The 22,991-nt window shown below is 55.3% G+C and overlaps 7 protein-coding genes across 7 annotated transcripts; 6 read left to right on the top strand and 1 right to left on the bottom strand.

Annotated features, from left to right (window-relative positions):
* The first annotated feature begins 2,168 nt into the window (after positions 1–2,168).
* BZA05DRAFT_196675 (uncharacterized protein) lies at positions 2,169–3,148 on the top strand. The gene has a single exon (XM_051479447.1). It carries the CDS (start codon positions 2,262–2,264, stop codon positions 2,820–2,822), a length of 561 nt encoding a protein of 186 aa, XP_051342381.1. The 5' UTR covers positions 2,169–2,261; the 3' UTR covers positions 2,823–3,148.
* Positions 2,475–4,870, top strand: BZA05DRAFT_196648 (uncharacterized protein). Its single transcript, XM_051479446.1, has 4 exons — positions 2,475–3,334; positions 3,484–3,705; positions 3,769–4,001; positions 4,071–4,870. Exons 1-4 carry the CDS (start codon positions 2,874–2,876, stop codon positions 4,778–4,780), a joined length of 1,626 nt encoding a protein of 541 aa, XP_051342380.1. The 5' UTR covers positions 2,475–2,873; the 3' UTR covers positions 4,781–4,870.
* A 1,506-nt stretch (positions 4,871–6,376) lies between these two features.
* BZA05DRAFT_332514 (DEAD box helicase) lies at positions 6,377–9,386 on the bottom strand (the record flags this gene model as incomplete). The annotated part of the gene is made up of 3 exons (XM_051480652.1): positions 6,377–7,302; positions 7,358–9,104; positions 9,162–9,386. Coding segments are annotated over 3 exons (2,898 nt in total), but the record flags the coding sequence as incomplete, so codon positions are not given.
* Positions 9,387–11,668: 2,282 nt separating this feature from the next.
* On the top strand, positions 11,669–14,181 carry BZA05DRAFT_387872 (transcription factor SPT8). Its single transcript, XM_051482622.1, has 5 exons — positions 11,669–11,967; positions 12,028–12,177; positions 12,239–12,681; positions 12,742–13,801; positions 13,859–14,181. The coding sequence occupies exons 1-5, from the start codon at positions 11,916–11,918 to the stop codon at positions 13,957–13,959; spliced, it is 1,806 nt and encodes a 601-aa protein (XP_051342378.1). The 5' UTR covers positions 11,669–11,915; the 3' UTR covers positions 13,960–14,181.
* A 93-nt stretch (positions 14,182–14,274) lies between these two features.
* Positions 14,275–16,413, top strand: BZA05DRAFT_428763 (uncharacterized protein). Its single transcript, XM_051486104.1, has 2 exons — positions 14,275–14,417; positions 14,472–16,413. The coding sequence occupies exons 1-2, from the start codon at positions 14,348–14,350 to the stop codon at positions 16,289–16,291; spliced, it is 1,890 nt and encodes a 629-aa protein (XP_051342377.1). The 5' UTR covers positions 14,275–14,347; the 3' UTR covers positions 16,292–16,413.
* Positions 16,414–16,916: 503 nt separating this feature from the next.
* Positions 16,917–19,674, top strand: BZA05DRAFT_387867 (uncharacterized protein). The gene is made up of 6 exons (XM_051482621.1): positions 16,917–17,475; positions 17,541–17,801; positions 17,861–17,976; positions 18,037–18,088; positions 18,141–19,176; positions 19,228–19,674. The coding sequence occupies exons 1-6, from the start codon at positions 17,362–17,364 to the stop codon at positions 19,296–19,298; spliced, it is 1,650 nt and encodes a 549-aa protein (XP_051342376.1). The 5' UTR covers positions 16,917–17,361; the 3' UTR covers positions 19,299–19,674.
* On the top strand, positions 19,675–21,470 carry BZA05DRAFT_387863 (uncharacterized protein). Its single transcript, XM_051482620.1, has 6 exons — positions 19,675–19,802; positions 19,866–19,931; positions 20,080–20,120; positions 20,183–20,287; positions 20,341–20,407; positions 20,465–21,470. The coding sequence occupies exons 1-6, from the start codon at positions 19,767–19,769 to the stop codon at positions 21,077–21,079; spliced, it is 930 nt and encodes a 309-aa protein (XP_051342375.1). The 5' UTR covers positions 19,675–19,766; the 3' UTR covers positions 21,080–21,470.
* Positions 21,471–22,991: the final 1,521 nt, after the last annotated feature.

Raw genomic sequence — 22,991 nt, 5'->3', positions numbered from 1 at the left:
AGGGACTCACTGCACGGTGACAGACAGGCTCACCGCATATACGCTCATTCATAAACGACTCCGTCTCCGAGTGCGGAATGCATTGCGGCGAGCAGACTCAATGCGGTCATTGAATGTGAACGTTGAAATGTTGTCGGTCGGTCTCTTGTTTAATATACCAAACATTATCAAGCACCACAGATATTCCCAAAAGTTCATAGACCTCTTTTATTTTCTTCAATTGAATCTCGGCCGCGAAGAGCCGGATTCCGTTCCGTGGCTGCGTCTGCAGCTACATACGGTATGGACGACATGCAGTTCTTGTGAGCTCCACGAACCACCGGCAACTCCAGGGAAGCCATGGTGGAAGAGGCCGGCGTCCAGCTCCAACTCACATAGGTCGCTTCATCCCGCTCATGCCGCTCGTGCCGCTCGTGCCGCAACACAGAGGCACCTCGACATCCCGACACTCCGACACCTCAACTCCGACACCTCAACACTCCGACACCTCAACACTCCGACACCTCAACACTCCGACACCTCAACACTCCGACACCTCAACACCCCGACACCTCAACACCCCGACACCTCAACACCCCGACACCTCGGCATCCCGACACCCCGATACCTCGGCATCCCGACACCCCGATACCTCGACACCCCCACATCCCGACACCCGCACTCCCTCAGTACTCACTTACTCTAGTATCGTCCGGAAGGCAGAAAGAAAGCAGTCTGCACAGCACACCCACTTACCCTCATTCGAAACAGGCCCCCCAATACTCTACACAGGCACTCTACTCTCCACTCGACCAATCTCTACTGGCTATGTGACACTCCGAGAATATGCTAAAGTATAGTACCTACTATGATCATCTTGGGAATATACAGCTTGCAATTAGCTCAGCATCCGGCTGCAGCATTCAATATCACCCGGCATCAGTTCTACGTAGGTACTCCATTCCTCATGCTGCAGGTGTATTCTCCCCAAGCTATCACCATCCCGGTAGACACACGACATGTTTGCGAGAGTGGCGAGCTTCCTTTCTTTTTCGTTTTGTGAGTTGTGAGGCGATTCGGGCTCGTCCGCTGTTGGTGAATTATTGTCATCACTGATCTCTCCTACGATGTACTACTGACTAGTGCCTAGGGCTGCAGCTAGACCTCTTCCTCCTTCAACAACATAACTTCAACCTTCTCCAGCTGCAACCACAACAACCGAACCACGAGCTGTGACGATCTAAGCCGCCCTCCTGGGAATCGTCGGAATGGTCTGGTCAATATGGATATCGTGCGACTGGTCTACCACAGGTATATAACTAGCGGAAGGAAGAATGGATCCATCCAGCAGAGCCAGCCCCCCGTCCTCCCGAACGTTGTTTCTTCTTCGCAATCGACGGAAACGAAACAGTTGGAATGCTTCCATGTGCTGGATTCTGCGGTATAAAACACTTTCTCTGTGCGTACCAGGCTCTCGCTGGCGGACTGTCCCCCCTCACCCACCCTCACCTGACTGCTCTCCCTTCGCCGGCTATCCTTGTGTTTCTTCGCTTCCCCAACGTGTCCGTCGTACACACACGGCTGAGTGTCGCCGCAAGGAATGAGGATCCGTCTAGCCCGGTCGTCAGCCGCGCCTTCTGAGGTAAATACGGAGCCCCAACATCGAGTGCCCCCCAATCCGATGTCTCCTAACCCTCCGGAAACCATCAGCCTTACTGACTCGATCCACCCGCGGCTATCTAGTTACAGGACGTCGGAATCGTCATCGCGTCAGATAGATGCACAGACACATTCCTCGCATATTATAGCTTGCGGTCCGGGGAGAGCGGGGGGTCCAACGGCTATGCCAAGACACAGCCGCATTCCCCATCGTCGCCAGCCAGACAAGCGAACCCCCATGGTGGCCTCGCAGAGAGCAAACGGTAACTAACCTTCGACACCCCCCCTTCTCCCTCACCCCCCGCCCCCTCCTCTCCCCCTCCCCATGGAAAGCGCTCCCCGCCTGGTCTCTTCTCTTGGTTACATCGCGCTCTCTCCTCTCTGCTCTCCCTCCTGAGCAACACTCTCTTTCACTTACTAGTACATCTCTTCCCATGGCTCCTCCGCCCTCCGCCGTCCGCCGTCGTCGCCGCCGACCTCGCGTGGCTGCCCGAGCCTGATCGGAGTTCTCCAGCCACACCTTCACCACCGCACAACCAGAACCACAAGCAACAGCCACAGAATCAAACCGTGACGCAAACCACACACAGCGATCCCGCCTCGTCCTCAACCACCACCACCAAATGATCGAAAGCTGTCCGCAAACCCTCCGCAAGCTGTATTGCCTCGACTCCAAGCCAATCCCGGCTTGTTGCCTCAACCTTTTTCAAACCTTTCGTTTATTGTTTTCCCGCCGGTTCCAGGCTATACCTAACCCGGTTAGTGCAGGCGCATTCGCTCTGTGGTATGCACCGTTAAGAAGCATTTCGCCAGTGACAAGTGGGTGGTGGTGGTGTTTCCGTCCTGGACTCTATTGCTGGCCGGTCTTCTCGCCCACCCACCCTCCTCCCTCCTCGTTTCTCCGTCGTTGCCCGTTAAGACCCCAACTACTCAACTCGCCCACACACCTACCACTACCCCCCCCCGCTGTACCCTCATGCATCTCCTCTTCGTCTACCTGTCACTATTCTCCTCTGCCCTTGTCCTCTGAACGCAACTTCCTTCAATCCCTCTTCTCCCCCTCCCCCCAACCCGCTCCTGCACGTCGCAACTCGCCCGCTTCTCGTTCCTCACCCGCTTCTGCTTACACCAACCAACTCGCCAAACCAAACATCCCCTCCTACCAAAAACCTACTTCCGCTTGATCTCTATCCTACCTACCTACCTCACCCGTTACAACTACCCTCTTCTTCGGAATGGTCTCCCCGCGCCGCCGATCATCTCGGGCGCGGTCTACTACCCACCAGATTGCAGCATCCTCCTCATCATCGTCCTCCTCCTCTCGGAACCGCATCAGCAGACACCGTCCCGACGAAGACACGCTCGTAGACCTGGACTCCACCTTCCAGCGAGTCCCCGATGCCGACATCGACGAAGCCAACGACGATTCACACACGGCCGAGAGTGTCGTCGACGAAGCGATGGAGGATGCTGGCGACGCCGAGGACGAGATTACGCGCTGCATCTGCGGTTTTCAAGAGTACCAAGGCGGTGACGACGAGACGGACACCGACGGACTCTTCATCCAGTGCGATCAGTGTAAGGTATGGCAGCACGGCTTCTGCGTCGGCATCACGGACAACGAATCCACTCCGGAAAACTACTACTGTGAAAAATGCAAGCCCGAATTGCACAGGGAGGGCTTCAACAAAGCTGGGTGAGTTCATATTTTTGCTTTTCTTCCCTGCTTCCCTTTCTCGTCATTGTTCCCGACCCCCTCCCCCTTGTCTCTTACTCTCGACCCTCATGCAATCGAACCCATCGCAATGCACTGATTTCGAATTTGATCTGACGTTCTCGATGCAGCCACAAGACTTCAGTTTACCTACCCGCCCAAGAAGAACCCCCGAAGCCGACAGCGAAGGAAGTTAGTCACAAGCGAAGGACCACCATGAACTCTCGAGATGCTGAGTACGACGACGAGGTTCTGAAGAGAATGCTAGAAGTAAGCAAGCACGAGACAAAAACGAATGGGGATTCGGGTTCCCGTAGGGGACGGAAACGTGGTTCAAGTGAGGGGTCTGACGAGTATGTTACCTTCTTGCTGAGCTCCTTTTGTTGTTGTGTGAGCTAACCATTTCACCTCAATAGGATGAAAGATCCGAAACGGTCCCGTCATTCCGATACTCCGGAATCCCAATCGAACGCGATCGTCGATTCGAGCGATGAGAAGCCGGCGAAGGGCCCCGTGAATCCACCTCCCTCAGCTCGTAAGGCTCGGGCTGCTGCCAACCGAAATGCGAGCTCCAACAATGTTACGTCGGCCAAGAGGACCTCTACTAGAAACCGAGGAGGCATCGAGAAGTTTGAGCCTCGGAAAGATGGTATGCGATTCTCTTTCCGTCTTTGGTTTTGTTATCGCTTTCTAGGATTGTTCGACTGACAGTGCGTAGATTCGGAACATTCGGATGATTACGCGCCTCGCAAGAACAGTCGATCCACTCACCGAAGCGTTGTCGAAGAGCCGGTAGAACCCACACCCGTCGTTCAGGCCGAGCCTGTAGTACCGGACACACCGCAACAGACCACGAAACGAGCTGCCCGCAACAGCAACATCAACGGCGGACGTCGAAGAAACGGACGGCACACGCGCCAATCGGAAGATCCGCACGAGACGGGCGTGCCAATGGCTCGTGCCGAGTCGTCGACGAGCCACGTCAAGCACGACAACACTGCCAGCGTGCTCGAAAAGCCCACAAAACCGAGACTACCTGCCGCCCGCATCACCATGAACGAGATGAAGAAGCGTGTCAACAGCATCTCGGAGTACATCACGCGCACACAGGTCGAGATGGCCAACACGCGTCAATCCGACATCTACGCGTACCTTGCATGGATGGAGGAGCAGGGTACACCCGTCAGCAAGAGCAAGAGCTCGACTGCCACTCCCAAGAGCGCGAGTCCGAGATCTGCCACCGCGTCGTCGAATACTGTCAGCGATCCGAGCATCCCCAAGATCCAGATCAATGGTGGTGGTGGGACCAGTAAGGTCCTCGACAAGGCGGCAGAAGCGCTCTCGGCGAACGCCAATGCTCTCGAGATCATGGAGTTGCTGTCGACAAAGATAAATCGATGGCAGCAGAATCACGGCGAAGTATTGTAGTGTGCATTCATTCCGCGTTTTCCTTACTTTGTATAGTTGGTTGGCGGGTTGGGTTTCTCTGGCGCTACAGGCTTCTCGTTCTATCTCTTGGATCCAGGTTTGGGTTGTGTGCAAAATCGTTGTTTGTTTTCTTTGCTCTAGCTGGCTGTTTTTTCTTTCTCGAATAGCTCTACTGGTCTTCAGGGGAGTCTTGGTTTGGATTCTTCTGTTCCGATTGTTCTTTCCGCTTGTTCAGCTACGTCTCTTGTGCTTACGGAGTCTGCGTTCTGTTTTTTCCGTTCTTCAATTGGGCGGCATGTTGTAGCTACGATACTACTCTTTGAAGCGATGCGTTTTTTTCTTTCGATTTTACTTTCGCTTTCGCTTTCGGTTCGTGTGTTGTGTGCGCGCGTGAGAGAGAGAGCGTGTATAGCGAAAGTCTGGAAACAATTGGCATTGTGATGACGACGATTTGGGTTGATACGAACTGATGATTTTTCCGACGATTTGCATTTTCTGGTGTTTTTTTTTCTTCTTTCCATGTGCTCTTGTTGTGTGTGCTGCTGATGCTGCTGTTGGTGTGATTTGGAGGAGAGAAATGAAACGGAACGTACGGGTCATTGGGTCATGGCTGTGTGCACTGCACTGTGGGATGGGATTGTATGTAGGGATGATGTCACTTTTGCCAGTCTGTCTGACAGCGTTTCCATTTCCTTTTGCCGGCGCAGCGTATGTATGTACGGTAGAGTGGCGCCGCAAGCGCTATGCGGATAAAGTTAGGCTTGTGACACCCCATTCCTTCTGCTCGCCCCGCACTCTTATGTAGTTGGGCAGCATAGGTACATAGAGGATTGAACAAAATTCGGTCTGGTCAGATGTCTTCTCGGCCATACCTAGCTGACACCTGACACTGGGCTCGACGAGTGATTGAAATGCTACATTCTACATACCAAGTAGGTAGGTACCGTGCTATGGACATCGTGCGATCAACGCAGTCACGAGTAAACATCCACTCCGACTTGCGAGTATGTACTGGCGTATTCCGCTCCAGCTCGTTCGTACTAGCTAGTAGGGACTACCATCGGTATTTGGTGGTGGATGGGATTGCGGATTTACGAGAAAGCAACGATGATCTGGCGGGGTAGCAGCACCTACTGTAGGTCCTCGCCAGGTCCATTGTCGGTGTCGGTGTCAAGCTCACGATGGATTTCCTGTTCTTTCGTCGCCCCGTGATTCACTGATCCGTTTCTATGTACTCTTCACATGCATTCGAGACTTCGAGTCATAGGACGTGATCAACAGCGCTCATTCACCGCTCATTCACCATCCATACATCGTCGGAACTTAACTTGTCATATCAAGAACACAGCGTTTCTATTCCCACCCAAGCCTCAAGGTATCAAATTTCGTCTCTCAAGTACAGTAGTTCAAGTGTAGTCTACAGATAGGTAGCATCACACCGCACCGCAATATCCTGATCGCAAGAAACAAACAAATCACTAACCAAACAAACGCACCGGTTTACGCCCTGTCAGTAGAAAGTAGGTATGCAACAGAAGAAAGAAAGGTGTTAGTAGAGTCCGTCCGTCACTGCCCCACGATATCCTCACGCTCCACCTAACCCATATTCCACGGATCATTCTCGGCACCCAGCTGCTGATCCTGCATCTTCGGGGCCATCTCGATCCTGCGGACCTTCGGGTTCGCGGATCGGTCGCATTCCGCGCACTCGCACTCCTCGATGTAGCAGAGTTTCGCGCACTGGTGGCCGCATTTGGGGCTGAGGCGCTGGCAGGGTGCGAGACAGCGGTACTGCTCGTGCGAGAACGGGTGGCAGCGGAGCGGACACTCGTGGTCGCAGGCCATCAGCTCCTTGCACAGCTGGCGGCAGCCGCCAGAAATGTCGTCCCAGCTGTTGGGGCCCTCGATGAGCGTGCGCTCCTTGTGGCGGTGGCAGGTCAAAGGTAGCGTGTAGCCGATCTTGGCGGGCGGCTGGTTGAGCACCGAGCCGATGTCCCACCAGAGCTTGTCGGCGCGGGTTACCATGGCTGCGTTGCCAAAGATGTAGAAGCCGCGCTGGGCGCGGGAGAGCGCGACGCATACACGGTTCTCGTTGGCCAGGAAACCGATGTTGCCGTGGGAGTTGGACCGGACGAGGGAGAGAATAATGATATCGTTCTCCTCACCCTGATACGAGTCGACTGTGGCGATCTTGAAATTCGTGAACCTGAAATTGACAGTTTTCTTAAGCGTTTTGTAGAGCAACGACTTCTGCCCCGTGTAGAAAGTGAGGATCGTGATCTTCTCCGGTTCGACGCCATTTAGCACTAGATACTCGACAAACTTGGCGATGGATTCGGCTTCGAATGGATTGCACTTGGACGGCGTGTCGGCCATATTCTCCTCGTCGGCGCTGTGACAATGCCAATACATGTTGATTCCGCCCATGCCCTGGACATGGTCTCTACCGAGCACAGACTCGTGGTCCTTGAGTTGGTTAGGGTAGATCGGTTCGAGAATCTCGCGGATTTCGGGCCGCATACCTATACAGATCGTCAGTTAATTATTTCAAGAGCAGAATCAAAACTGGATACTTACGACGCTGGGTTCTCAAGGCTACATACGGCATCTCGTTCTGCACCCAACGCTCAAACATCGACGTGTCCAAGTTGTAAGGGTCACCCATCAGTCCCATCTCGTTGACCTTTCCCTTCAGCTGCTTGTGATCACCGACGAGGATCAAATGCTGAACACTCGGCAGGCAACCGACCAACACGGGCGCCTCCAGACACTCGGCGGCTTCTTCGATCAAAATCACCTTTGGCTTGACCGAGGCGACCAAGGTGCGATACTTGCTCAGACCAGTGGTTGTCATTCCGACGAGTTTGGATTGCGACAGCAGAAACGAATCCCTCTCCATCCGGGATACCTTGAGCTCGCGGGAGAGTCTCTGGTATTCCTTGTTCATGGGCAGCAGCTTGGCCTGGATCAATCTGACCGCCTCGGCCTCCCAGTGACGATAGACCGCAGCACGCATGTACTCGGGAAGATTCCAGACGTCCTGTTTTCGAAGCGCGCGTTTGAGCTCCTTAGGCTCAATTCCATCTGGAATTTTCACTTCGTAGGCACGCTTCAGGGTGTACTCATAGCCGTTGAGTTCATCCTTGAAATCTTCGTCGTCATGTGGGGCGTATTCCGCTTCCATGTCCAGAAGTGCCTCATAATCGATCTCGGGGTCCTCGACGCCGTAACCAAGATCTGGGCAATCTGGCAACGCCTCAAGGGAGCCGTGGAGCCATGTGGCGATCGGTGACGTCGGCTTGTTATCCCCCTCCGCGTGAACCCAGCCGCTTGCCCCGTTGATAAAGCTCCGCCTCTGATTCTCGTTGATCAATTTGAAGTCGAAGAGAGCATCCGGTGATATCAGGTCAGCCGCGAGCGGCGCGAGTAGCTTAGTCATTTTGTTGCGAACTGCGTCCATATCCTTCAAGATAGACTGCATACCGCGGCCCATGACTTTGACCTTTGAGCCTTTGCGCACGTTGAACAGCGTCCGTTTCTTGATATCTTCGCGGTCTTGGGTTCGGCCACCAAGACGGATGATCTCATGCTCAAATTTGTATACATGACGGAGAAGCTGGTCCAGGGCGTGGTTGGTCTGGCACGCAACGATCACCGGCGGGTCGTCGGCTGTCATGTTGGCTAACATCGCATGCAGCGCCGCCACAGAGGTATGCGTCTTTCCGGTTCCCGGCGGACCTTGCACGACGGCGATTCGCTTGGTGAGGATCGTCCTAAGGGCATCGGTTTGAGATTTGTCCAAGCTACTCTCGACCTTCTTGGGCCAGCCCTCAAGGATGTCGACTTCTTCAACCGACTCCTGGTCGCGGGCATCGGGAAAGATGGCAGTCAGATTGTACACCGGATTTTCTACCAGGTACTTTGGAGGGCCGACATCCTTATCGAGGTAGACTATGTGCTCCTTCAGGGGCATGTTCTCCTCAGTCATTCTCTGTATAGACCTGAGAACCCACTTGGAGGCCTCGAAGTAGCCCTTCCTAGACTCCACCATCAACCACGGAACCTTGGCGTCGACTTCCAAGCCCTCGCCTTCAAAGAGGAGGTCAACTTCAGGCGGGTTCTTCTCGACACCGGACATCGGCCTCGCAGCCACAGTAGCGATTCTGAATGTTTTGAAATCGTCCTTCGACAAACAGACCAACGTGCCCGGAATGAGGCGTTTACTCTGCTGCCATCGGATCTGCTTTCCAGCGCGGTTCAGCCAGAACGAGACTTTCGCACAAACACCATGGTTGGAGGCGAACGTCAATCCTTGAATCTCGACCTGATTTCCCTATTGTCAGCATTCGCCATCCGGCTTGCTCAGGTGTGAGGGGCTCACATGATCGTAGATGGCGATTTCACGGGTGTCATCGGAGAGTGGGTTTTTCCGGACGTGCTGGACAGCAGCCCGCAACCCAGCGAGGGTGTCCTCCCGCACAAGTTCGTAGTGTGTTCCAAGGTAATCGTCGACAGAATCGTAGGCCGCATCAGTGATATTGGTCGGCACTTCCACGTCCTCCAGCAACAATTCCTCCACTGTAGGGACCTCAGGTATGAATCGCCAGGGAGCGCCCGGGAAGGACGGAACCTCATATTCAAACCTGATCAAGCGAACCGAGGAAGTCAACAATCAATCCAGAAAGAGGAACCATCTAGGGTGGGGGGCGATGGGTGATGGTAGAATAGGGTTACTGCTCACTTGGAAACAGATGGATTCTTGGGTACGAATTCGATGCCTTCTGTGCCTCCCCTAGTTCCCAGGACTGGCAATCTCATCCGGCCCAGATGGTCAGTCTCCGACACCCATGGAACGTTCTTCTCGCCACCATTGCGCCGGGTCGAAAACTTCTCGGACACATGAGGGTTATGGGAAAAGTCGAGGGCAGGACGCTGTGGGGCCGGTTTCTTTGCACCGCGACGCATCTCACGAGCATCCTTCACCTTCAGACGCTGCTGTTTGTTGTTGGCAGGCCGAGTAGCTGTCTCCCATTCCTTGCCGGCATCATCCCAACCAACGGGGTTGTTGTTTTCCGCCACCGGCGAATCCCAACTGTCCCGTCGGGATTGCTTTACTTGGTTGCCGTTCATCGTCGTGGTCGTGCTCAACAGCTTACTAACCCAACTAAATCGTCAGCTTCACCAAAACGGAAAGGCGGATTCTTTTTTTTTTGTGTGCATGTGGGGTCCGGGGTAACTAGCACTTACAGATGGAGTAGATCAATCGGTTAGTCAAGTCGCGTAAGACGAGGAACAATGGAAACTGACGTAGAACGCGCGGATGAAGAGGTTGGGTGAGAAATGGGCGGGAAGGGAAGAACAGCAGCCGGTACTAGAGGAGGACTAGTTGGTACTGAAACGAGTTGCTGCTGTTCTAGAGGAGACGAAGGAGGTGGGTGGTGGCAGCGATGGTGGTTGTGGCGGTGATGGTAGTGGTGATGGTAGTGATGATGGTAGTGGTGGCAGTGGTAGTGGGGTAGTGGTGGCGGTGGGCTGAAGTGATTTCGCGGCTGGCCGTATGTTGTGCAATCATAGGTGGGGCGGTTGGCCTTTTGCGTATCTTCGCATGAAACGTTTAAGGAACTAGACACAGAAGCCCATCATGCACTCCGTCACTTCACGATCTCAATATTACGCCGAATTTGGACAAGGTGAAGAAGCTCGTACGCTAATTAATAGTTCCACCATTGTCAATCGCGATTCGCGGCTGTTTTCACGTGCAGAGCGTTCTGCAGCGGAGGCGAGTGCGGGGTTAGTGGAGTCTCTGTGTATATAAGAGTCGCACACCATCAGCCATCAATTACTGCATTGGGATGAACCGAGCGAGTGATCCCCGACGGGACTTGAAATAACTTCGAAAGATCTTCTTCTCTAGATCTGTGACGCCACACTTCGTATGACATCGTTCTTTCTTGTTTCCGTTGAGCTTGCCAATCCTCAACAATTTCCAGTTTGTCGTTGCTTTTGGTTTTCGTTGATTTCTCTATTTGAGTGAACGGCATGGAGATCTTCTGTTAATCTGAGTAACTTAAATGAAGTGCTTTCTGTGGGAATCAATCATGGGACCCTCGTGGTCGAGGGTGGAAGGTGGATTTGATCAATCTGAATGTCCTGATGGCCCTTCCCGCGAGAGTCACCTTGTCTACGTAACTGGTTTACTGCAATCTTGGTGCTACGGTAGGACTCAAGATTCCTTCCCTCAAGATGGATATCAAAGCTACCGGTCCTCTGAGTTTCCGCACCAGGCTTCCACGTGAGCCCAAATTCCCTTGAAGAGCACCAAGAATTTTCCCTCGCACCGGCATATAAGTCAATATACTCGAACCCGCACGCGAGGCTCGAATACCATGCAAGAGATACACGAACATAAAAGTGGCGAGTCCCAAGATCAACGAAAGTGGACGGTCCCAGTTCCTTCGTGGTATATTGATGCGAGATAGCTCCACCGACACCGAGCGGCTCTGATAGTACATAAATCCGCAGATGTCCCAGGAAAGGAAAGGAAAAGAACCATTGGACTGCTTCCGTATGTGCGTGATTGAGGTCTTGAGCAGCGTACCAATATCTCACTCAAAAAGGGCTATGTTCCTGGCGCGAGAGCGTCGAAGATGGCCGGCAATGCGCATTTTAGAGGTGCCGTTCATTCGGGTGCTGGACAATCGAACTCGATCGGCATGTCTCTAAACAAAGGTAACTGTCGGTACCAAAGTAAATGAAAACTTCGCACAAAGAAAGCAAGAGAAAGAGAGAATCCGGAAAATTGCATGGTCTGCAAGTATTAGTACAGTTCCAACATTCCTCGTGAACAAGGAAGAGCCCCATCATCGGCGCAATTCTTCGTCTTCAAAGTTCATGCTCTCGGGAATACATACCGTACCGTACGTGCGTGCTCATCACTCTCATCGGCACTTCCCGCTAAACCCTGTCGCTTCCCGTGCCCGTGGTTACGGCAGATGCATGTCCAGTCTGGTGAACTACTCTACCTGTCCACGCTGCTCTCGATACCGTGATCGCTAAAGCGCAACTGAACCTGGCCAACTCGACGCGACTCGGAAACCGCAGCATTTACTCCTCGGCCAGTACCAGACGCGTCTCCATGGATTCCTTCTCGGACGATGAACGAGAACCCGGACACGGCATGGAGAACGGTACGGCCCACAACTCCCCCTCCCCCCACCTACCACGCGCGCGCTCGCTGACCTTTACAGGTGGTGGCTCCGACGAGGACGAGATAATGGAGGATGTGGACCAAGACCAAGACGAGGAGGAGGAAGATGAGCCGGAACCCGATGAGGAGGACAACGACAACGACGAGGACGATGCGCAGGATGACGAGCCGGATGGGGATCAGGAGGAAGGTACGTCTGTGAGACTCGAGGGGGGGGAATTGAGCTTGACTGATTGATTGCGATTGGATAGAGACGCAGCAGCAGCCACGTTCACGGTCGACTACAGATGCTCCTCCAAACCGTCCCCTCCCGTTACTACGTCCCGGCGCCGACACAGCGCTCACATACGACATCGTGCCGTACGTCGCCGCACCGATGTCGACGAGCATCAATGCGTTCTGCGCGACGCCGTGTATGCGGTGGATCTTTACCGGTGGGAGTGACGGGTACATTCGACGCTTCGACTGGTATGGGAGTATGAATGGGAAAGTGCCGTTGACGGTCGCGCAGAAACATCCATTCGTGGATAGTGTTACTCGCGCGGGTATACTGCTTTCTTACTGGGAGAATGAGGAACCGGCTGTTAGGAGCAGCTATTTACATGTGCCAGAGACCACCGACGATCTTAAGTTGAGCCCGGTTTATTCTCTGGCCGTGCATAACCAGAGCTTGTGGTTGCTAAGTGGGCTGGAGGTGGGGAACCCGCAGATATCCGAGATAGGAAGAAATGGCCGCTGACACGAAGGATTATAGAGCGGTGGGATCAATCTGCAATCGGTTCGTCACGACGAGGGAAAGATCATCCACACCCTGCGGAAACATACCTCGGCAGTCTCGGTCCTCGCTCTCGCCGCGGACGAGAAGTCCGTCATCTCTGGCTCCTGGGATAGGAACGTCTACGATTGGGACCTCAACACAGGGAAGGTGGTGCGGGAATTTGGAGGATCGGCGGGACAGATCTCGGCCGTCGCCTTCAGGCCGCACACACAGGGTGTAGCATGGGAGGATATTTCTCGTGAAATTCTCACGAACGGCGCAGGAGACTCGTCCGGTCCTACACCGGCGCCGACTACGAATGGTGTTGCGCCTCCTGCTCAGAATGAGCCGGATGCCCCTGGATCCCCTGCGGATAGTGCCCGCAGCTTTGGCTCCCTCTTTGGAGATGATGATATGGGTGATGAGATGAGCGAGATGAACCAGGCTATAGTCAACGGCCTCGACGGGGGCTCAACAAGTCACGAGCAGCAGCCACCAGACGACCACTCCGTGCCGAACCCCTCAAATAGCATAACCCCCAGGAGTGCTGCTGCCGCCGCCGCCACCACCCCCGCTGCCGCCGCTGCGGCACCATCTCCCCCACCAAGCGCACACCCCCCACCACCGCTCCCCCCTGGCCCCACAACTGACCAAAATACCTTCCTAGCCGCCGGTATGGACGGCACCCTCCGCCTTTGGGACCGACGCATGTCCGTCCCCATCACCGTCTCCCAACCAAGCCGCAATGTACCTCCCTGGTGCATGAGCAGCGTCTGGAGCACGGATGGTAACTTTGTTTACGCCGGACGTCGCAACGGCTGCGTTGAGGAGTACTCGGTCCACAAGGGGCTCTCCACTCCCACTAGAACCCTGAAATTCCCGCTCGGTAGTGGTAGTGTCACTGCCATGACGGCGATGCCTAACGGGAGACATCTCATCTGTGCAAGCTTTGATAATTTGCGCTTATGGGATCTAAGGTGGGAGGAACGCAGGGGAGGGCCTACAACGCCGTTTTTGATTATTCCCGGCCACCATGGTGGTGTCGTATCGCATCTGCGTATGTCTCTCATCTACCTTCCCCCCACTCGTGACAAGGGCTAATGAATCATTACAGACGTCGACAGAACATGTAGATATCTCGTCAGCGCCGCTGGCAACCGCGGCTGGGAAGGCGCTAATACCGAGGTGCTACTGGGGTACGAAATCATGTGGTGATGTCCTGCTTCCGATGTCTAAATGTACTGTTTTGCTTGTTGCCTGCTTGCTCGGACGGCGTTGGGGAATTACGGGATTGTATTAGTTATTTTGCAGGTGAAGACGGCGGTGGGCTTTGAATGTTGATGTCCCTGGAATCGGAGACGAGAACATAGCGGCTGGATTGTTTGAATGGTGAATGTTGATGTTAAAGTTGAAAGGAATGGGATGAGAAAGTTTGTGTTGAATCATGAATTGGCGCGACGCTCGACTCATCGTGGGCGATACATGAGTCATGGCATGGTTGTAAACTTAAAAGTTAACACCCACTTTCCTCCCACCTTTCGTCATAGCTCAGCTCAACGCGCTGCCCGCCACCTCCCAACCCCACCCAACGACAACAACCACAATGGCTGCCCCTACACAAAAGTCACAACCGCAGATGCAAGAAGACGAATTACTGAAGCGCCCGCTCTATGGTTTGTCCTGCATCCTCGCGAGAAGATATCGCGAATTAGAGCTAACGTTCCCAGTCTACGATCTCCCCACCACCCTCCTCACCACCCTCACGCTCAAATCCATCACCGCCGTCACCGCCGTCACCGCCGTCACCCCCGCGGCGGATCCCGAACCAACACCAACACCCGCCTCCGAAACCCCCGGCGGCGCAACCTCCTGCGCTCTCTGCTCCATCACCACACCCAGTGTCCAGCAGCAGCGACAGCACTACCGCTCGGACCTGCACCGCTTCAACACCAAGCTCAAGGCTCGGGGACAGCCCGCAGTGGGGGAAAACGAGTTCGAACGGCTACTTGAGCAGCAGCTTGAGGGGGAGAGCATCTCCGGCAGTGAATCCAGCGACGAGGAGGAGGGTGCGGGTGCGGACGATGAAGATCGCCTGGTTTCCTTGGTTAGGCGGAAGGCGGTGATTGTGGATAGGGATGGCGAGGGCGAAGAGGTCAGGGGGAGGAGGCAGACTGCCGGGAATGCCCCCATCGTCTGGTTCTCCTCCTCCAAGCTGGAGAAGGAGGTGTCGCTGGGCGTGTACCGAGCACTGTTCCCGCGGAAGGAGGTGGAGGATGGCTATTTGGATGCCTTGAAGGGGATGCAACTACAGGGCGAGACAAGTCCGCATGTCTTCATGTGCATGATCGGTGGGGGGCATTTTGCGGCCATGGTGGTGGGCCTTGCACCGAAGGCGGGGCAGGGCGGGAGGGGCGGCGAGCCCGTTGTGCTAGCGCACAAGACTTTCCATCGGTACACTACGAGACGGAAACAGGGAGGATCACAGTCGGCGAACGATAATGCGAAGGGCGCCGCACACTCTGCGGGAGCGTCGATACGACGGCACAACGAGATGGCGCTGACAGCCGAGGTGCGGGAACTCCTGGCGGGATGGAAGGAGTATCTCGACACCGCCGAGCTGCTGTTCGTCAGAGCTACCGGAATGCAGAATCGCCGCACGCTGTTTGGCTACGAGGACGCGCCGATGAAGAGCAATGATCCCCGGATTAGGGGGTTCCCGTTTTCGACACGCAGAGCAACGCAGAGCGAGCTCACCCGCTGCTTTACGGAACTCACGCGAGTCAAGATCAGCCGTGTCGACGAAGCCGCACTCGCCGCCGCTGCCACCGCCGCGCTCGCGCCCCAGCAACAATCGAAACTGAAACCTGCCTCTCCCGCGCCCCCACAACAACCCAAACTCTCGCCAGAAGACGAAGCGGCCCTCCTGCATACCACACAGCTCATCGCGCTCATCCGGCGCTCAAAAGCTTCGTCAGTAGTCTCGTACCTGTCATCTAATAAACTCCCAGCGCACTTCGCCTTCTTCCCCCCCAGCCAGCACCACCACTCGCCAACCCCGCTTCACCTCGCCGCATCCCTCAATCATCCCGCAGTAGTAACTGCACTCCTCACCAAGGCCTCCGCCGACCCGACGCTGAAAAACGCAGACGGCAAAACGCCTTTCCTCCTCACTGGCGATCGGCAGACGCGCGACACCTTCCGCATCGCGCGCGGCGAGCTCGGTGAGGAGAAATGGCAGTGGGAGCTCGCCGCCGTTCCCGCACCGCTGAAACGTGCCGAGGTTGAGCAGCGCGAGGCACTCGAGAAAGCGGAGGAGAAGGCGAGGAGGGAGCGTGAAGTGGCGAGGTTGAAGGAGGAGGAGAAGGGGAAGGCGAAGGGGAAGGTAGGGATAAAGAGTATGTCGTTGGGCAGTGGAGGTGTGTTCACGGGGTTGGGCAGGATGGAGGAGGAGAGTAGAGGGTTGACGCCCGAGGCTCGTATGAGGCTCGACAGGGAGAGGCGCGCCAGGGCCGCAGAGGAGAGGATGCGGAAGGCAAGGGCGGAATAGATTAAGTAATACGATTGAAGGTCGGGAGTTAGTTGGGGAATATAGAGGGTTTGGATGACTAGTGAAACGAAGATGCATTGCCGGGGAATACAATACGGAGTCTAGTCCTGGTGATCTGATGTCTCATTTAAACAGCGGTGCCTACTCTCTGTGTACCAGCTGGAGTTACCTTATCTATTCTGTCACGATCGAGGGTCTCATGCGGTCTTTGACGAGTGAACTGCCGCTTGCACCATCTCAACTGCTTCACGACATCTCACCCTTCCACACGTGCCAAGCCAAACCAAAACCCCCCACGGCGAGTTCCCGGCTCCTGTTCCAGGTTGCTTGCTTTCGCCATCCCATTTCTATCTAGGGAACGGAAGATGCGGCGCGGGAACTAGCGCTGATTGGCACGCCTGGTCAGTGGTGTGGTGGAGCGTAGATATGGTGTGGCGAACAGCGGGCAGAACGGGGCTGAGTCTGCCTGACTGAATCCTGACGGATCCGGAACCCTGGCTCGCTTGAATTAGAGTGAGGACCTTGTATGAGGAGACGAAGGTGGGTATGGGAACTTGGGAAGGGAGTGTTTGAATAGGCTGGTGAGACAGGATAAAAGCTGTCCATAGTGGTAGATGAAGCGGAGAAGAATCCATAGTAGGTAGGAGTTGACTAATTTCTGCGATTGATGTTCACGAAAATCTGCCTTCCGGTGAAGTCAGGACTCAGGTGTGTGGAGCGCAGAAATAGCTAAAAGTCTCAGCCTACGAGGTTGCGGCACGCCTAACCCGACAGGTAGCTAGGCACCGCGATATACGTAACACCATTCCAGACCGCCAGACTGCCAACCCTCCGAGAAGGACGGAATCCGACAACTTAGCAATTTACTCTACGGCCCATCTATGTACGGAGCAGTGGAAGGGACTTGGGAGTAGTGCACATTCAATTCGACGGACACGACCGACAGACCGAACGAGAACGAGGCGGGAAGAAAGAAAAGAGAGACAGTGAGAGTGTGGGGAGAGATCCATCGCTTCCTCATCTAAGGAACAAACCACCCCACCCCGCACAACAACGACAACATCAGCACCATGTCGAAAACGATACACCGCCAAATCGGCCGCTTCCAATCGCGGTCGGCCGACGATGCCAGCGTCTCCATGATCATGAAGGAGGTTGACGACATGGATCTTTTCCTCGGCAAGGTGAGGCCGCCCGCAGTGAGTTCGTCGGGGAGAAGTGGGGGACTGATCTAATGGGTGTTGGGCAGCTCCTCGAACACACGAAAACATGGCGCGACTCCTGGAGCGATATACTGGTGAATCAGACGCGGCTCGCCGACTCCTTCCACGACGTGTACCAGACGATCCCGCGCACCGGGGACTCCACCATTCCGCCGGAACCGACGCCGCCGGAGATCATGCGGAGGGTTGCGCTGCTGCATACGTCGTATAATGAGCTGAAGGACGACATGCTCGACGAGGTGGCCAAGGTCGAGACTATGCTCGTGCAGCCGTTGGGAGAGTGTAGAGTGCGTGATCCCATTGTGAGGGACTGGGGGAGTTTGAATGCTGATGACGACTGGGCTAGGCAATGTTGAAACCCATCAAGAAGGCCGTCGAGAAGAGGGAGCACAAGAAGTTGGATTACGAGCGGTTTGCCAAGGCAACTGAGACGTTGAAGCTGAAGAAAGCGAAGACTGATAAGTAGGTTATCACGGGAAAGAGTTTTGGTGTTGGCGGGGATAACGGCGTTGACGGGAATAGGGACTACGGGGCGCTGCAGAAGAGCGAAGCCGAGCTCGAGAGGGCAAAAAATGTAGGGCGAGCAAACGAATTTTGCGGATTTCCCGACTGACTGACGGTGGCAGGCCTACTCGATCGCGGACGACTCCATCCGAGAGAGCGTTCCTCCGTTGCTCGCGGGAATCACCGCATTCCTCCCGTTGGTGGTCGAAATCGCGGTGCAAGTCCAGTTCACGCTTCTACAACACTCCTACTCGCAACTGTACCACTACGCTACCGAGAATGGCTTCACCGACCCCGACAGCGCTGTTGTCGTCTCCGAATGGGAGGAACTGTTCCTGCCGGTCAAGCAGCAGGTCGAATCGGAGCTGCGGTTGATCCTGAAAGGCAAGGCCGTCACCTTGCCCATGAACTATACTCCCGACAAGGGTGTACTGTCCAAGTTACCACGGGTGCCGCTGGGGAAGGGGAAAGCGCCTCCGCCGCCGCCGCCAACGGCAGCAATCGCAGCGGACGGTGGGCGACCGCCGCCATCGAGGGGGAACGAAAACAGCCGGCCGGGAATCACAAAGCCCAAGTCGAGCACCAGCTTGTCCAGCAGATACTCGCGCGACGAGCGTGACCACTCGCCTCCACCGCCGATGCCCGGTGCCAGGCCATCGATTGGCGGCGGACCCAAGATCGGAAGGTCCGCGTCGCTAAGAGACGAGTCCCCGCCGCCCCCATTGCCCGGACCTCGGCCGGGCAGCAACGGCGTCGACAGGCCCCGTATCGGATCGTATGGCGGCTCGTACGGAGGCGGCTCGGTCACTCCTACACCACTGGCCGGATTGAGGCCGACGGCATTGACCGTTCCGAGCTCGAGAGGAAGCGTTCGCTCGCTTTCTCCCACCAGTCCTTCTCCGGAGTCAGCTAGGACGGGCCGCACTCTCTCGCCGCGCATCCCGTCGTCCGGAGGTAGATCACCTTCGCCGAGCCAACTGGTCAGTATCGTGGCGGGAAAGAAGAAGCCGCCGCCACCACCGCCAAAGAAGAAGTTTGCCGGGCCGAAGGAGGTGTGGGTTAAGGCCATATTCACGTTCGAAGGACAGGACCGTGGGGATCTCAGCTTCAGTGAGGGGGAGAGGATCAAGGTTTTGAAGAAGACGGATAATATTGATGGTGTGTTCTTCATGTCTCTTGCCTATGATCGCAAGCTGACTGACTGCATAGACTGGTGGGAGGGAGAATGTAATGGGAGAAAGGGACAGTTTCCGGCCAACTATTGCGAGCCGACTGTGTAATGCGCATATCGTCATCACGATCACGGAGGGTTCTTTTCTTTGCGAGATTGGCTAGTAGGGACCGTTGGGTTGGCTGATTGGTTGGAGTACTTGGACGTGGGCTGCTTTGGTTTTTTTTTCAATATCCATTTGGGGGGCTGGTGAGAGTGAAGAAAAGGTGGAACCTGATACAGGAGTTTTTTTTGATGTTCAGTAGCTTGCACATCTGTCTGTTGGATAACGTACGAGTTCAAATATCACGGGGTCTTGCGTTGTTCCGTGCGCGTGGCAAGGGCCATTCTCCGTTCAGCCACGCTGCTGCGGTGTCGACAGCGGCTTGGCGGACTAAAGCAACCGCAGCAGAGCTTACATAGAGTAGAGTTGGCAATTCCACATCTCGTCGTCCTCGTCCCTTCTCACTTCACAACCTACCGCTCACTCCACCCAACCACCTCTTACCCCAAATCTCTTCAGTCACAAGTCGCCGCCATGGATAGAGCTCTGGACGAAGTCGTTCGCGAGAGGGTAATTCGCGCTGAAGAGGGAGAAGAAGTGCCAGAGGTCATGCTAACGCGATCGCTCCCATAGCAGCAGAACAACAGGAATAGAAGCCAGCGCCGTAGCACGCCCCGTGGCGGAGGCGGAGTTCGAAAGGTATGTCTGCTTTCCTTACGCGCGCGTTTTGTCGGTGCCTCCCGCTGATTGTCGTCCTGTCGCGATCAGGCATGTTCCACCACCTCCAGTTCCGACTCCTACTCCTACTCCTACTCGACCCTCGGCGCTGACGTGTGCGATAATTTAGCCCACCTCCAACTCTGGGAGGAACGGTTACGACGAGTCTAGGTTTGTCGTCCTGTTCCGAGTGAAGTGGTGTGGACAGTCGAGTGCTAACGACATGTGCGCAGATTATGGGTCCACGACAAATTTGACGGCGACGAGGCGCCGCCGAGGAGACAGGCGGATCGCGGTGACAGGGGCGACAGGGGCGACAGGGGCGCGGCTTCCCGAGCGTATGTTCCGAGTACTCCGCGGTGTAAAGTGTTGACACTGACGACTCCTACAGTCCTTCCCAAGGCACCAAGATCAAAGTCTCGAACCTGCACTACGAACTCGGTGAAGACGAACTACTCGTACATGCTCCCTCAATCCGCCGTGTCGGCCGTCTTGGCTAACGCAAACCCGCGCAGGACCTCTTCCGCCGCAAAGGCCCCGTCCTAAAGCTCGAGATGGTATACGACCGCGCTGGCCGCAGCGAAGGCACCTGTTTCGTATCGTACGCGCGCGAGTCGGACGCGGCCAACGCGGTGCGCGACTTCGACGGCGCGAATGCCAACGGCCAGCCGATCACCGTCTCCCTCGTCTCGCTGCCTCCGAGGGGCCTCTTCGAGCGCATCAAGCTCAAGAATCCCGAGGAGCCCGTGCTCAAGGATGAGAGGAGGGACCCGACCAGGAAGCCGACGCCACCGGGTATCGACAGGTACGTTCCGCCAGAACGACGACGTGGCGGCGGCGGAGGTGGTGGCGGTAGGGATGGCGGTGGAGGTGGAGAGAGGACGCAGAGTGGTCCTAGACCTGTAAGAGAGGACAGGGAGAGGGAGAGGGGTGGTGGCCGTCGTGGTGGACGGGGCGCAGGAGCTACCAGTGGCGGCGGCGGCGCTGGAGGTGGAAACGTCAGGCCCAAGAAGACGGTCGAAGAGCTGGACGCCGAGATGAACGACTACTTTGGAAGTGCGCAGGATGAGGTCCCCGCAGCTCCACCCGCTGCCGCCCCGGTAGCAGACGATGCAGACATGATATTGTAAGGCGGGAGCGTGAGCGACTGTCGGAGAGCAAAACTGAACTGAACTGGAGGCATCATGGGTTTTGATTTTGTGTGTGGTTTCGATCTTTCGATTTTCGTTTTGTAATCTGGTGCTGTGCGGTGCGGGGCGGTGCGACTGGCTGGCTGGCTGACTATCTACGATGATAAATACCTATGGCGGGCGGAAATGGGAACGAGAGTATAGAGTTCCGAGAGGGATACCGTGCGTTGATGTGTCGGTTGTGATGTTGTACTGAATTGACTCGGGAGGTAGAGAGTGTGACGCCAGTCCTCGACGTGGATAATGGCCATGTGTGTGATGCGCGGTGAGGCCGGTTACCAAGCTCCCCACGCGTATGTACTGTCTGAAAGATCGAATATATACGTACCCGCCTCCATACACTCGCCGTTTTCCATCTGCAGTCCCGTGAATTTCTCGAGAGAGAGGGACAACCTCAATTTGTTGCATACAGCCATACGAGACTACCTATACCGACCAAAAACCCGACCAAAAACCCGACCAAAAACCCAGCTCCACAGGCGACGTGGCGGGAGTAGAGAGAAATCTCCATCCCCATCACCGCTTTCCCCTACGCAACAATTTCTACGCAACAATTTCCAGAATACACAGGAAGGAAGAAAATCTTCAGTCGAGAACAATAGGGCTTAGTTACACGATCTCGATATAAATGTACAATATCGAGTGCTTTCTCATGAGCACTAAATACCCATTTATCGCCGCTGTATCTCTGGCCACTGTCATATCCCTGGCCGCTGTCTCTCGCCGCTGTATCTCAGGCCGCGGGCATATATCTGGTCGCGGGTATATCTCTGGCCGCTGATGTATATCTGGCCACTGGCTGGAATATATCTGGTTGTGGGCGTATCCCTGGCCGCGGGGATAGCACTGGCCACTGTCATCTCAGGCCGCGGGTATATCTCTCGCGCTGGCATATCTCTCGCCACTGTCATATCTCTGGTTGCGGGCATATCTGGCTGCTGGTGTATCTATCTCTAGCCACTGGCTGGCATATCCCTGGCCGCTGTATATCCCTCGCCGCTGTATCTCTGGACAATGGCGTGTCTCTGGCCGCTGGCGTGGCTCTGACCGCTGACATCTCTCGCCGCTGTCATCTCTGACCGCTGTATCCCTGACCGCTGTATCCCTAGCCACTAGCATATCACTGGCCACGGGCATATTTCTGGCCGCTGGCTGGCATATCCCTAGCCGCTAGTGTATCTGGTCGCTGGCTGGCATATCTCTGGTCACTGGCTTGGATATCTCTGGTCGCTGGCGTACTGGAACGGAGGACGATCGGCACCGACTATTCGTCCTGTCAAACCGTCGTGCTGTCAAGCTGTCAAGCTGTCGAGCTGCCAAGCTATCAAGCCGTCAAGCCGTCAAGCAGTTGAGCTGTCGAGCTCAGCTCCCGGTCGGGAGGGAATCACCGGGAATCACTGGGAACCACTGCGACGAGACGAGACTTGAGACTTCAAAACATCACGACTTCACGACTAGACTTCAGGAATTCAAGACTTCAAGACTTGAGTCTTCACGACTTCAAGACTCCAGGACTTCGACACTTCAAGACTCCAGGCCCTCAAGGCTTGTCTACCAGTGAGACTTGAGACTCCACGACTCCAAGACTTCAAGACTTCAAGACATCAAGACTTCACGACTTCACGAATTCACGAATTCACGACTTCACGACTCCAAGCCTCCAAAACTGCAAGGCTTGATACTTCCAGACTTCCAGACTTCCAGACTTCCAGACTTCCAGACTTCACGACTTCACGACTCCAAGACCTCACGACTTCACGACTTCACGACTTCACGATTTCACGACTTGAGACTTGAGACTTGAGACTTGAGACTTGACTTCACGCCTTCAAGACTCCACGAATTCTAGACT

The sequence above is a fragment of the Tricharina praecox genome (genome assembly GCF_024521635.1).
Source record: "Tricharina praecox strain CBS 144465 chromosome Unknown BZA05scaffold_4, whole genome shotgun sequence".
In the NCBI taxonomy this organism is placed as follows: domain Eukaryota; kingdom Fungi; phylum Ascomycota; class Pezizomycetes; order Pezizales; family Pyronemataceae; genus Tricharina; species Tricharina praecox.
This window is presented reverse-complemented; position numbering and strand designations above follow the sequence as displayed.